Source organism: Amia ocellicauda, chromosome 22 (assembly GCF_036373705.1).
Source record: "Amia ocellicauda isolate fAmiCal2 chromosome 22, fAmiCal2.hap1, whole genome shotgun sequence".
In the NCBI taxonomy this organism is placed as follows: domain Eukaryota; kingdom Metazoa; phylum Chordata; class Actinopteri; order Amiiformes; family Amiidae; genus Amia; species Amia ocellicauda.
Window position 1 is genome coordinate 8,101,356 of NC_089871.1, and position 14,976 is coordinate 8,116,331.

Consider the following 14,976-nt stretch of genomic DNA (forward strand, 5'->3'; position numbering starts at 1 on the left):
TTGTTAAGCCCTCAGCTCCTGCAGGGACTTGCAGAGAAGGACTGGTTACCTTGGGAATTCAGCCCATAATCGCTCCTTATTACAGGTGCAGTGGTGCTCTGTGTCAGGTGTTACTGAGATGTCATCTGTTTTAAGGTTTCTATTTGGTTTTATTCTGGGGAGTCATAAAAAGCACGGAGACTAAGACAGCTCAGATGTCCTGTTCGTGCAGAAGGAATTCTCGAGGAAAACGGAGGGCATGTTTTGTAACTAAATTGGAAAAGGCTACTCTGATTGGGTAGTTATGTAGTGCTGTTACTGTTGCAACATTTGTCCTTTCTTTCACTCACTATTCAATGTCCAGGACAGCACAAGAGTTACTTCTCTGTTTCTATAAAACCAAACAGAACAACAGCAACTTGTATTCCCTTCAGGCGCTGATAAATGAACATAATATCACCTGTTTGAGCGGTCACGTACTAAAGCACAGGGTTGTGCTCTCGTGTGATGAATTTTCCATCCCAAACCCTAAACATTGCCCCCGGCTCCTCGCCTGCCATTGTAAATTGTGTGGTTGTGAGGAGGCTAACTCCTCCTCTCTCTACTGCCATTTGTTTAAACTCTGAAGCCCTCTTTCAGGGCTTCTACTTCTAAAAAACAGGTATTTCTACACAAAGTGTAAAAGTACTGTCTAATGAAGATAAGTTATTTATTCAAGTCTCCAGGGGAGAAATTAATCTTTGAGAAACATCAAACTACAGACACTGGGTTTCATTTTTCCACAGTAAAGTCACATATTTAAATTATATGCACTCTGCAGGATACCTGTAAGAGTATACAGGGAGAAAAACAATTACAAAATAAAACCCTCCCCCACCACTCCTTGCTCAGGGCCGAGAGCTTCAAAGCTGTAATCAGGGGAGGGTTGCCGCATGTTTCCTGGACAGATTCATGTGCCAGAACATCTCTGTGTGGACATTTCTGTGCAGACCAGACAGATCTGGATATTTTGTGTGCTTGTGGCACCTTGTTCAAATGCGTCACACTGTGTCACAATCCGCTCAAATTGAATCTCATTATTTTAAGAAACGTTTTTTGTTGTTGAATATTAATTCACATAAATACATATATAAAATAATGATAGATGTCCAGATTTTGTCTATTTGGTATTGATGGTTACCATCACGAAAACACATTTGGTGTTGGGGGATGTAACCCATGCTTAGATGGTGAGCGTACAGAGAATTGCAACCTAAAATAAATCGATTAAAGTACATTTTCAATCCTCAAGTGATAAAGTTATTTTCCTTATTACATTGCACTCAGGGAAGCCATTTGTACTAGTACTTTTAATCAGAGAAACCATTAAACCTTATTTGGGTTCCAGTGCAGCAGTTTTCTCACTTGTTTAACATGCAGCTATACTGGCTAATTATTTTCATGAGTGGATGTCAGATCTGTCACAAGCTTCAGATTAGCACTGAAACCAGCAGCAGAACAGGTTTGTACTCAGGGGTTTCAGAGCCCCGAGCCAAAGAGAATAAAGTAATTCCGGCCAAGACCCAAGCTTCTAATCTGGTTTAATTTACAGTCACATTTTAAAGAGATCTAATCAGCATTACCCCCTGGTCAGCAAAAAGAACCTCCTTCCTCTTCACTCTTGATATTTCTGATATTATAAAGTAAACAGAAGATGTTTATGAAGCATTGCAATTCCATAGATGCCCCCTGTTGAATTAATGATCAGAATTTGCAAAGAAAATTTAACATACTCATAAAAACACACTATTTAGAACCGTTTCTTTATTATCCAGTCTGGAAAGTAACCCTTCAAATTGAAAAGTTTAAACCAGGGGTGCTAAGGAGTCACGTGTGTTTGTTTTTGTACTCCAACTAAGCTTTCAATTATTGTTCTTAATTAGTCCATATTTTCTTAGTTTTTTCATAATATATTTTCTTCATCCAATACGTAAAGACTCCCCAATGCCTGGAAAATGGGGGCTCTGTGGAACCAGAGTTGGAGACCATTGGCATAGATGGGTCCTTTGATTGTGTGGATTTCACAGTGGCATCAATGTTATTGGGGCACTAGGAATCGCAATTAGAGAGGACCAAATAAAGAGAATTAAAACAGTTATTGTGTTACTCCTTAATAAAGTATACATACATGAGTTTACCGTGATGTTTAAATGCCTATTGGAAAGGCTGTAGCCATCAGACGTGTGAGTTTTTGTCTGACGCACCTGCCAGGCTGTGAGAGTCAGGTGTGGCCGATTCATGGGAACGCTGCGTATCTGGAATGTGCCTGAACATACTGGTTAAAGGCTTTTACCACAAAACACAAGCTGGGGCTAACTTTGTCAGCCTGCTGTGACATGTCCATAACCTTTGGTGCAAGATGTTCCCAAACTGACACAAGCAAAGAAATACGCTCAGCCCTGTGCCACAGTGGGGAGAACCTGTGGCACCTTCAGACAGAGTACACAGTGGCTCCTACACAACTACCCCATCTCTGCTACTCGTCTGTCACATTGTCTGCAGACATCATTTCAGTTTCTGTCTGTTAGAGAATCAACTGGAAAATGGATACGCAAGTCGAGGCAAACGAGTGCAGGAGTGGCAGGTGCGCGCTGCACTTGAAATATGACAAGGTGTGTTTCCTGGAACATGCCGCTACAGGTGCACAACTGTCACTCTTGTTCCCAGTCTGCTTCTGAGGATAGGTGTGTTGCGCTGTTGCTCAACGTTCTTCAGTCTGAGTCGCCCAAATCCCCCAAGAGCCCAGTGTCCTCCCATACCATGGCCGGGGAATAATTAGTTGCGTTCGGCACCCCAGTCCCGTTCCTTCACCGGCCGCCCCAGACCTCCCTGCGACTCCCGGAGAACCTATGTGAGGGACAGTGCCGTGACGGGATATTAGAGAATAACGTGTGTCCGACTGGAACACTAAATGTCTTTCGTTCGGTTGTCTTGCTGAGCCTTTTTTAGCTGGTGAAATGTATGGAAAGCAAGAGAAGAAGAATGCCATCATGTCTAGGACTCAACAGCACATGCAACGTTTGTAACTGACAACAGTTGTGTGGGCATGAACACCCAGTCTGAGTGCACAAATAGCATATGTCTTGCACACAATAGAAAATAAACATTGCCCTGCAGATGAAAGCACTGATTTTTACTGAACTCTGTGATCTCCACTGTAGTGTTGTTTATCTCTGTGTTTATATACAGTATGAGTTTATATTCCATCCCTATCCTACCTGTAACCAATATCATCTATTCAGTAAGGGGTCAGGGAAGTATTTACTCCTTGAAAGAGGTGCATCATGTGTTAATCACACGCATGTTTCTGGGGGTATTGGCTGACAACAACGTGGACTCGTCTGCTGGCATTTTTCCCCTTCTCTAATCTCCTGACGTAGCACCACAAATGTTAGAGTTAATCTCTGTGGACTCTAAAATGCCTGTGGACATTCCCCCAATTGATTGTGTTACAAGAAAAGGGAAGAAATCCTTCAAAGTATCCCTCCTTGTTTGGAAACTAAATTCCTCTCTCCATATCTGTGTCTGAAATATAATAGTCACTGGGAAGGAGTTTATTATTAGCTGGCCCAGAAAAATAGACTCTCCATTGTCCCTCCTGCAGGTTTGCTTTTCAAAATGAGTGCTGCCTTTCATTTGGGGAACAATCACCTTTTTTTTCCCATTACGCTCCCCCCCCACCCCATGCCCCCCCCACCAGTCTCTCTCTCAAGAATACATGTACTCGGTCATTTTCTACGTTTATTTACCCTCCACTATCCTTTTCTCATATCCCTCTTCTTCAGACATCTTCGTGGAGAATTCTTTGAACGTCTGGAGAATTGAAATTTAAAAACCGCACTTGGGATCATCTCCGCGGACCTCCTGACATCTAGAGCAAGGTAGGCATGCACAGGAGTTTGTTTATTTACTTCAAAAGTCTTTTATTCAGTTTTTAAAAGTATATATAATGACTTTTTAATTAAAGTTGTAGTTATTTCCTCAAACCTGTTGATTGTACTTCCTGCAGATGTGAAGTGTCCTTGTTAGGAAACCTGTGGAGGAATTATCAAAAGGTGTCTTATCTCAAAGTGTATGCAGTAAGAGACATCCTCTAAGATTTACTCAACAGGAATGTATCTTGTTATAATGCATGTGAAGTTCAGCATTCATCTCTTTGCCTGTGTTGTCCATATATGATCTCTCCTTGGGGGTTGCAGAGTCAGTGATCTTGAGAAAACAAAATCTATAATTTGTGTGTCAACCGAACGGAGAGGGAATGAGTCTCGATTTATATAACTGGAAAATAAATGGTAATGAATGCAAATTCAACAAGCATAGCCGGTTTAAGTCATGTTGTGGAGACTACCCGGTGCCAAGGGTCACAAACTGTTTATAGCCTCATGCGTACTGTCCTGAAATCCTGACTAATCAATGAATTGTTGGTTGTATTGTCCATTAAAGTCAAAGAACAATAAAGGCCTGTTGAGATTAAGACAGAAAGGGCTTCGGTTTATAATGGGTCATAGGGAGTCTGGTTTCCAAACAACTTTCTATATAGGTACATTATTTTGTTCTTAGAATACAGAAGGAAACATTTCCACCATAAAATAAAGTGGGTGGCTTTACCAGGGCACTGTTATTCATAACACATGTGAAACTGTTAGAAAGTACAGCATGCTATGCAGGGTTTTTGTTGTAATATCCCACAAAAAGCACAAAAACTTAGACAACCCCTTTTGTCAGATGTAATGAAGGACTTTACAATCCACTTCTTCCTGGTAAACAGAAGGTTTTGTGTAATCTCGAATTCCTTTCCCATGGCGCAGGCACACAGCCATATAGTAAATGGATCTCGTGAGGTGAAATGATTGAAAACGAGCTCTGAAACATTTTTCTTTGCTGCCTTCTTTCGAAGGCAAGACCTGTTGTACACGTTTATATCTCACGGGGTCCAGACTCTTCTCTCGTGCTCTCGCTGCTGTGTGCTGCCTTCCACCTGTGACTAGGCAGTGCATGGGATTTGCATGTTGTTGGTTTCCTATCTTCTTTCCCAATAGCATAACCTAGGTGTGACGTTTGATATTCGTGTACAAAACACAGTCAAAATACTGAGGCCCAAGCGCTCTGTGTCTGTTGCTGAAAAGCTGATCCTTACTTTTTTCACGCATTGGTTTTTGTAAAGCTTTATTTACCGGTGTTCCCAAAACTGTCTCACACAGACTCTCGCACGTCCTGAACCCACATGGACCAGGTCTGGCACCACATGACCTTGGGTTTTTGAGTCATTGCACTGGCTTCCAGTTAGTTCCCAAATTGATTTGAAATCCCTTCTTCTTACTTACAAGTTCTTAAACAGTCTGGACAGTCTGCAGTATCTAACTGAACGTGTGTCTCCTTATGCACCCTCACGTGCTTGTCATTCCTCTGACTCCAGTGCCCAGTTAGGACCAGGTAAGACCAATTGGAAACGGGACACTTCACTGCTGTCCCTAAACTATTGCTCTCTCTTCCTAAACACAATAGGAACTCTTATACACTGAGCAATTTTACATCTGGTCTCAAAACACACAGCTTTTAAATAAGCTTGCTTTGTCTTGTTTTGTGAATCTTATGTGATCTTTTATCTGTCTGTAGAGTGCTGGGAGAACTTGTTTTAAAGGCGCTATATAGGATAAAGTTGTATTATTATTATTATTATTATTATGATTATTAACATTATTATGTACAGTTATCAGGTGAATCAATAAGGTGACACAGGGTCTTGTGATTCCTGGTTTTGGTGAAAGTCACTGAAGAATATTTTTGTTTATTTTCAAGTCGAGGGTGTGCTCAACTCCGCCCCCCTGCCCCGCTCATGAGTCATCAAAGCCAGCTCTGTCCCAGAGTTGTGTGTATCTCTAGCATAAACCATCCCCTGGGCTGGTTTGCTTGAGTAGCCACCAAAATCCTCCTCCCCCTCCGCCCACAGAGGTGCCCCAGCCTTGTGCGTAATAAGGCGTCACCTGACCTCCTACTGCTGCTCTTAGGTGGACAATGACCACTGTGTGAAATCACTGGGGGGGAAAGGAAATGTTTATTTTTCCCATAAGGCACAATGGGGGCTTACTTTTTACCTGGGGGCGAATGGGCCACCTGAGAAAACTCCTACAGCGTGTGGAGATAGCTGTACTGTCTGTTATGCTGTGGATTACCCATTTGACTCGGGTGTCTTGTGTCACACACCAGAGCCTAGTCTTCCTCGCTTTTCACATTTCTGTGTCGACTGGCTCAATGAGAGGCGCAAACAAATCCTCTCAGTCTTGTTCAGGTTGTGTCTCTCAGAATGGGAGCTGTTGTGTCCTGTTTACTGTGACTCCTGCCTGCCTGCCTGCCTGTCTGTCTGTGTGCCTGCGGGGCTTTTGCGTGACCACACCCACCCCCACCTGAATCTCTGAACCATGCCACGTTCTCTTCAGACTCTCAGGTATTCTGTATATTCAAACCCACAGACAAAATCTGTTTCTATTTTAGGAAGGGGTTGGTAATTTTCTTGCGATCGTGCTGTTTGCCTTTAGTTTCTTGACTGTGTTCTTGAGTCTCCCTCCCCCACTTCAGGCTACTAGAAAAGCTCCAGTCAGACTGATTGAAAAGACATGTGTTTTAAAACTAGATCTTACTAGCGAGAATGACCTGAGAACACAGTAGGGGGATTCCTGACCATTTGAAAAACACAAGCAACCAAGAAACAAACACACGAAGAAAAACACCTCCTAATTTTACCAATAATTAAGACCAATAATAAACTACCTAGGCACATTCATAAGGAAGAACTGTTACTTCTAAACTGGTGTGTGAAAATAAAAAGTCTCCATTCAGCTCCAGACAGCTCCAGCCCAATCTATACTTATAACCGACAAGATACCATAGAAAACAAATTAAAACTAACTTCCATAACAATATACATTTTTAATAAACTCATAATTAAAGCTGCTATGGTCTGATTGTCAGTCTGTGTTTAATTAACAGAATCAATATGAGTATACACAGAAACCCATAATGCAGTTTTTTTGGGAGATACCTTTATGTTTTCGTGAGAAACAGTAAACATTTATATGTGTAGTGTGGACAGGATTTTTAAAGTTTTTATTCTCATGGATATTTTGAACACAGAAACCGACTGGGATGGTGATGTCATAGATGATTGGGAAACTCATCTGTTGCTCTCCTCTTTCAGTCCCACACCATGGGAACTGGGGTGAGAGTTTTGGGGGAAGTTGCCATATTTGGACATTGTAAGGAGATGCATTATCCAATAGCTGTGATGACTCAGTGGCTTCTGGTGGCAGGCAGGTCTCCTGTCAGAGCCGGCGCGAAACAAAACACAAGAACCAGATAGGCAAGTACGAGGCAAGTTGTGACGACAAAAGCACACAGAGAGCCCCACCCTCTTGAGCAGTATATATCTCTGTGAGCTCCCCATTTTGACAGAACACTTTGGAGCAAGACTCAAGGCAGACTTACACCTTCAAAGCAGGAGATCAAAGAAGACTTCAAATGGCGGCTTCTGGCTTACAGATGTTGGGCATTGCCCTGTGCATCATCGGATGGATTGGGGCCATCCTCACATGCGCCCTGCCCATGTGGAAGGTCACGGCATTTGTGGGGGAGAACATTGTGACGGCGCAGATCACCTGGGAGGGCATCTGGATGTCCTGCGTGGTCCAGAGCACGGGGCAGATGCAGTGCAAGGTATACGACTCCATGCTGGCGCTCAGCTCGGACCTACAGGCGGCCCGCGCCCTCATAGTGATTGGCATCGTGATTGGCATCCTGGGCATCCTGCTGGGCATCGCCGGCGGCAAGTGCACCAACTGCGTGGAGGACGAGTCATCGAAAGCCAAGGTGGGCATCACAGCGGGCGTGGTCTTCATCATCTCCGGAGTCCTCTGTCTGATCCCTGTCTGCTGGACGGCCAACACCATCATCCGGAACTTCTACAACCCCCTGCTGCTGAGCTCCCAGAAGAGGGAGATCGGGGCGGCGCTGTACATCGGGTGGGGGGCCGCCGCGCTCATGATCATCGGAGGGGCCCTGCTCTGCACCGGCTGCCCGCCCAAGAACCAGCCCTACGCCGCCAAGTACTCTGCCGCCCGCTCAGCCACTTCTGCAACCAAGGACTATGTATAAGAAGAACCAAAGAGTGAGAAATAAGGACTTTTTGTAATCTGGACTTGTTGCCACGTGCTGTGTGTCTCAGAGGGACGCGGTTGTCTGTTAAATTGCATATCTCTGAGGTGTTGTGTTCACTCCACGACTGTGTTTTTCTGATAGTGGACTCAAGGCTAACAGCATTTCATGAGGTAAATGCTTGAAGATAAGGGAACAGATATCTGAAATGTCATGAGGTAAAATGAAGATTAGGGAATGATATCTGAAAAGTATATCTGAGAAATAAGACTGTTAGCATTTGTTCAAATACATGTTTGTCCTACCAGTGAATTCTGAAGCAGAAATGTGTACAATATAGAAAAAAGAAAACTGTAATGAAAAAAAATAAAACTGTTGTAAATACGCAGTAAAGAAGTGTTTCGTGTTTGCTGAAAAAACATTATCTACAACCAGTTATTTTGTGAACTTGATATCGTTATTCAGTATTCACACTTCATAATCATGTGATATTCTATCAAGCATACATTGTTTAGTTTTTTTAAGAATGATTAAGGCCTTGCATATGTTAAAATGTTGGATAACAAAAATAATTGTAAATAAATATCTTTTTGTACTTTATGATTGTGTTACTGTGGTTTTACTTTATCAAAACATGATACACACACACACACTGTCTCTCTCTCTCTCACACACACACACACCCACAAACACACACTCACACACACTGTGTAATATTTCTTCTCTAATACTTGACAGGAGGAATGTGTTTCCACAGACACTATAGAAACCCAAAATCTGACTAGATGTGTATGTAGTACCACCATCAGCCTACAGGGGCAGCACTACATAGAAAATGCTTCCGTAAATGAAGAGACTTTTGGCGTTTTGTTTTCCCACAAAAGCAGTATATATATATATATATAAGGTTTGTTAAAAAAAATAAGAAGCAAGCAATAGTTCATGTAAGATAGATGGGAACTTTGAAACACAGATCTTTTCTAATATATAAATATTTACAATCATGTGCTACAGGTGTGTGTAATTTGCAGACTTTAACCCTTTAACTCCCATGCTGAACAGGGGCGTCGTTAGGCAGTGAAACGGGATAACCCCCCGCCCTCCGTGGACTGGATTTAAACTCACAATATAAGGCATGTTTTGACAAACCAAATGTTGTGTTTTGTTACGGGAATCTAACATGTCATTTCCAACCCAGTCATGCCAAAAAGAGAGTTTTTTTAACTCAATTGCTCATAATTGTTAAGAAAATACATCTGATATACATTCCCTACAGCACAGGAAAACATAGTGATCTTTTTCAACATGATAGCGGTTATATATCAGTATCCTCGCAGAGCCACATGAACAGTGCTGTGGATCAGTCAGATTTCAGCTTTGCTCTATGCGCTTATGTTCCTAAATGGAATATGTTTTTTTTAGGACCATGGGGAAACCTATTGGGAGCCACCATTGTGGCTCTGGCTCCGGTATTATCTCATCTTTCTGGTGGAACCAAAATGGCTGCTGCTACCAGGTTTCCTCCAGGTCCCAGGGTCTTGATCCCACATTGCATTTCCCCCTCTGCTGTTGTGCACTGTATACTGGAATATAGTTATAGGACCACCCAAATGACACATATTGCTTTATTTTGTTCTGTACTATGACATAGTTGATAGGCCACCAATAATTGCTGCTTGTGAATATATTATTATTATTATTATTATTATTATTATTATTATTATTATTATTATTATTATTATTATTATTATTATTTTCAGTTGTGATTCAAGATGACCTGTTCCTCAATGTAAGAAATCCACATGACCACAGTGAATCAATAAGATGTTTATTAGAGAATGGTAATAAAATAATATACAGAAACTGGTGACTCAGCGCTGAGCCCCGAATTAAATTAGTCATTTATAGGATGAGACCTCGAAACAGAACACAGAAAAGTCTATAAATGGGGGATACTTTGGAAGAATCAATTATATGCATTAAATACTGATTCATATGCAAGGCTTACAGATTATATTGCCTCAGCACTTCTATGAGCTTGGAAAACAGAAGGACTGCCTATATTTCCAAATCCCACACAGGAATCCTAAATTCCTGAATATACTTTCTTTAAAATAACCTCATACAGTGAGGGAAAAAAGTATTTGATCCCCTGCTGATTTTGTACGTTTGCCCACTGACAAAGAAATGATCAGTCTATAATTTTAATGGTAGGTGTATTTTAACAGTGAGAGACAGAATAACAGCAAAAAAATCCAGAAAAACGCATTTAAAAAAAGTTATAAATTGATTTGCATGTTAATGAGGGAAATAAGTATTTGATCCCCTATCAATCAGCAAGATTTCTGGCTCCCAGGTGTCTTTTATACAGGTAATGAGCTGAGATTAGGAGCACTCTCTTAAAGGGAGTGCTCCTAATCTCAGCTCGTTACCTGTATAAAAGACACCTGTCCACAGAAGGAATCAAACAATCAGATTCCAAACTCTCCACAATGGCCAAGACCAAAGAGCTGTCCAAGGATGTCAGGGACAAGATTGTAGACCTACACAAGGCTGGAATGGGCTACAAGACCATCGCCAAGCAGCTTGGTGAGAAGGTGACAACAGTTGGTGCGATTATTCGCAAATGGAAGAAACACAAAATAACTGTCCGTCTCCCTCGGTCTGGGGCTCCATACAAGATCTCACCTCGTGGAGTTTCAATGATCATGAGAACGGTGAGGAATCAGCCCAGAACTACACGGGAGGATCTTGTTAATGATCTCAAGGCAGCTGGGACCATAACAATTGGTAACACACTATGCTGTGAAGGACTGAAATCCTGCAGCACCCGCAAGGTCCCCCTGCTCAAAAAAGCACATGTACAGGCCCATCTGAAGTTTGCCAACATCTGAATGATTCAGAGGAGAACTGGGTGAAAGTGATGTGGTCAAAATCGAGCTCTTTGGCATCAACTCAACTCGCCGTGTTTGGAGGAGGAGGAATGACCCCAAGAACACCATCCCCACCGTCAAACATGGAGGTGGAAACATTCTGCTTTGGGGGTGTTTTTCTGCTAAGGGGACAGGACAACTGCACCGCATCAAAGGGACGATGGACGGGGCCATGTATCGTCAAATCTTGGGTGAGAACCTCCTTCCCTCAACCAGGGCATTGAAAATGGGTCGTGGATGGGTATTCCAGCATGACAATGACCCAAAACACACAGCCAAGGCAACAAAGGAGTGGCTCAAGAAGAAGCACATTAAGGTCCTGGAGTGGCCTAGCCAGTCTCCAGACCATAATCCCATAGAAAATCTGTGGAGGGAGCTGAAGGTTCGAGTTGCCAAACGTCAGCCTCGAAACCTTAATGACTTGGAGAGGATCTGCAAAGAGGAGTGGGACAAAATCCCTCCTGAGATGTGTGCAAACCTGGTGGCCAACTACAAGAAACGTCTGACCTCTGTGATTGCCAACAAGGGTTTTGCCACCAAGTACTAAGTCGAAGGGGTCAAATACTTATTTCCCTCATTAACATGCAAATCAATTTATAACTTTTTTGAAATGCATTTTTCTGGATTTTTTTGTTGTTATTCTGTCTCTCACTGTTAAAATACACCTACCATAAAAATTACAGACTGATCATTTCTTTGTCAGTGGGCAAACGTACAAAATCAGCAGGGGATCAAATACTTTTTTCCCCCACTGTATATATATATATATATATATATATATATATATATATCATGCTGTACACCTGTTTGGAGGCATCTGCATTCGTTATGTTCCTCCACTAATTTATTCAGGTTTCTCGTTTAAATTGTCACCCACCTGTGTGTGTGTGTGTATATATGTGTGTTGGCGTTTGCTTAGAGATCATGTGACAATGCTTTGTTAAAATTAACTATGTAATTTGTACTCTGAGTACTTTTTAAATGAGCTACTTTTTACTTTTAGTTGAGTAGTTTTTTAAACCAGTACTTTTACTTCTACTTGAGTAAAATTTCATCAAAGTAACAGTACTTCTACTTGAATAGGATTTTTACTCTTTCCACCTCTGGTTATATGTGAAATGGCAGTGTAGCTCAGCGGACAGCAGTTGTAAATACAGTCAGCATGGGGGGGTTCTTCTTACACAGATATGTTTAAGTACAACTGGAAGAAATAAATGAGAAATCCAGCTACCGAACCAGTATTTAAAAATGTAAATATTTGATATATGTATATTGGATGATTTTTAATTAGTAGTTTGAAAGATCATTAATTTAGTTGTACTCAAATCCTAATATGTTGCAACTGTATTATGAGAGATGAACACAAACAAAACCTGCTGACTTTGGGAGGAAATTATCTCTGTGCGTCAGCAGCGTTTGAGGTAATTTATCCCCAACTCAGTATACAGAAAACAATATTTAACAAAATAAGAAAAGGGACACTGAGGTCTCATATAACAGCTATTCTTTCCTTGTGAGAAATGACACCACACCCTTTCAGAGGGACTATAAAGACAAGCTCACATCCCTTCACTGCACATTTTCAGTGGAATGCGGTTCGGGACAAACACGGATACAGACTCTTTTGTCCGTTCAACTGAAGCCAAAGAAGGTCGATCAGGGTGATGGCATCCACTGGCCTCCAGATCCTGGGCATGATGCTCTCGTTGTTTGGCTGGACCGCCGCGATCATGACGTGCGCCCTGCCCATGTGGAGGGTGACGGCTTTCATCGGTACCAACATCGTGGTGGCACAGGTTATCTGGGAGGGACTGTGGATGAGCTGCGTGGTCCAGAGCACCGGGCAGATGCAGTGCAAGATCTACGACTCCCTGCTGTCTCTGCCCCAGGACCTGCAGGCGGCCCGCGCCCTCACCGTGATGTCCGTCCTGGCCGGCCTCGCTGGCATCATGCTCTCCATCATCGGAGGCAAGTGCACCAACTGCGTGGAGGATGAAGCAGCAAAGGCCAAGCTGGGCATTGTGGCTGGCGTCTTCATAATCATCGCCGGAGTCCTGTGTCTGGTCCCCGTGTCCTGGAGCGCCAATACCATTGTCATGGACTTCTACAACCCCCTGGTCACTGAAGCCCAGAGAAGGGAGTTTGGGCCGGCTATGTACATCGGCTGGGGCGCGTCCATTCTCCTCGTCCTCGGTGGAGCCCTGCTGTGCTGTAACTGCCCACCCAAGGAGAATCGATCTCATTCGGCCAACTATTCCCATAGCCGAGCATTGTCCAAGGATTATGTGTAAGAGGGATGGAGAGTTTAGCATCTGAGACTTCATCAAGTCGGCTTCTCAATCCAGGTATCTGAGGCTGATGTTTGGGAGTGCTCCCTCTCTCGCATACATTTGAATTGAATTGTCAGTTCTTACAGCTATATAACAACATGTCACACAAAGAGCAATTTGATTGTAACACTGAATTTATATGTATCAACCATATATAATTTCTGGAGATTTTGAAATGTTATACTTTCCTGGATATTGTTAACAATAATAAATAATAATAAAAATACTATCATATTTTCTTGTACACAAATAAGAATGTAATTTGTAAATCTTGATTATGTTTTGTTTCTATTTTACATTTTACTATGACTTTTTTTAAATCAACATTTAGTTTTTTTAAGAAACACCAGATTCATTATTATTATTATCTTTTAATAATTTGAACATAAAATAAGTGATTGATGATAACAATAAAAAAATAATAAATGTTACAAATACACTGTTGCTCTGTTTCAACTTCTCAGTTTTCCCTAATTGGACACTTTGGCTATACTCATGTAACAATGTGTGAATGTTACAAAGTGGCATTATTATCTTTCAGTGCTGGCACGGAAACAACTCATCTTTGTTGCCTTGAAATTAAATGCAGCATTCCTGTTTGTTTTCCTTCCCTGTGACATTTCGGGAAATGGGCTACTAATCATCCTCCTACCTTGTTATTGTCAGAACTTACCTTGCAGAACTATTAACATTTAATCTGCGTATAGGGGCTTCTTTATTTAGAAAATCTGAATTAATGGGACTATTGAGAAATCCATCAGGTTCTTTTCTTAATGGAGAAGAAACAGGTCACACCTAGAATGAGAGTCAATGATTGAAGAATCCCCTTTTTAATTACTTTCAGAAGATCAGACTGTAGAGTAGATAGAATCAAACAGAGGCTTTTAATCAAGCCGCTTGGAGAAAAGTAATACACACAGACATGCAGGTCTCTGTCCTTACTTCCCTAAAATCATAGAGCTTACATGATGTTATATACATACTGCGATATCCTGGACAGGGTGAGTTTGAACCAATAAGGGGGTGACAACTCCCTATCTTATGATATCCTCACTATCTTCCTGATTAAGCTTAAACACAATGTTTTCTATTTTATGCCCAAATATAGAGACATATGTAGCCATTTTGTTATTTATATTCCACACGTATCTAATGCATGTCTAGATAGGCAAAGGGGGCTTGTGTGCCCACTTCCCCATCTTCTTGTGGTTTTACTAGAACGTACGTTCTGTACTAAATTGTGTGTCTGCAGAGAGATGCATCTGGTACAAACCGGAAGAAGCTGGTGTCATTATATGCTCGTTGGTAACCACATGTACGGGTGAGAAATTTGGGGCCTCTTCAATGATTTATCAGTACGGCCCTTTGTGTCTGTCTGGTCACTCCGCTTTCTTCCAAAATGTGTGGCAAAGAAGAAATGCTTTGCTTAAAAAATGGGGTTACACTTCCTCGAAAGCCTTGGTGAAGAATACTCTAATCGCCTAAACTAATCTGTAGAAATTGCACACACATGAATAGAGATTTCTGTGTGGCCATCAGTGAAGGAT

At 41.9% G+C, this 14,976-nt stretch overlaps 2 protein-coding genes across 2 annotated transcripts in view; both read left to right on the forward strand.

Annotated features, from left to right (window-relative positions):
• Positions 1 to 3,774: 3,774 nt before the first annotated feature.
• The window catches only part of LOC136717886 (claudin-4-like), a 38,121-nt gene continuing 26,919 nt past the window's right edge, over positions 3,775 to 14,976 (forward strand). The window contains exon 1 of the mRNA XM_066695441.1: positions 3,775 to 3,899. The gene's annotated coding sequence lies outside the window, so the exon portion shown is untranslated. The remainder of the gene's footprint in view (positions 3,900 to 14,976) is intronic.
• Positions 7,445 to 13,663, forward strand: LOC136717670 (claudin-4). The gene is made up of 2 exons (XM_066695108.1): positions 7,445 to 8,024; positions 12,760 to 13,663. The coding sequence occupies exons 1-2, from the start codon at positions 7,534 to 7,536 to the stop codon at positions 13,388 to 13,390; spliced, it is 1,122 nt and encodes a 373-aa protein (XP_066551205.1). The 5' UTR covers positions 7,445 to 7,533; the 3' UTR covers positions 13,391 to 13,663.

Excerpts from the sequence above, each read along its gene's own strand:
- LOC136717670 (XM_066695108.1), top strand. The coding sequence starts at position 7,534 with ATGGCGGCTTCTGGCTTACAGATGTTGGGCATTGCCCTGTGCATCATC. Across the intron at positions 8,025-12,759 it reads AGGGAGATCGGGGCGGCGCT|GGTGATGGCATCCACTGGCC; the intron begins GTACATCGGGTG and ends AAGGTCGATCAG.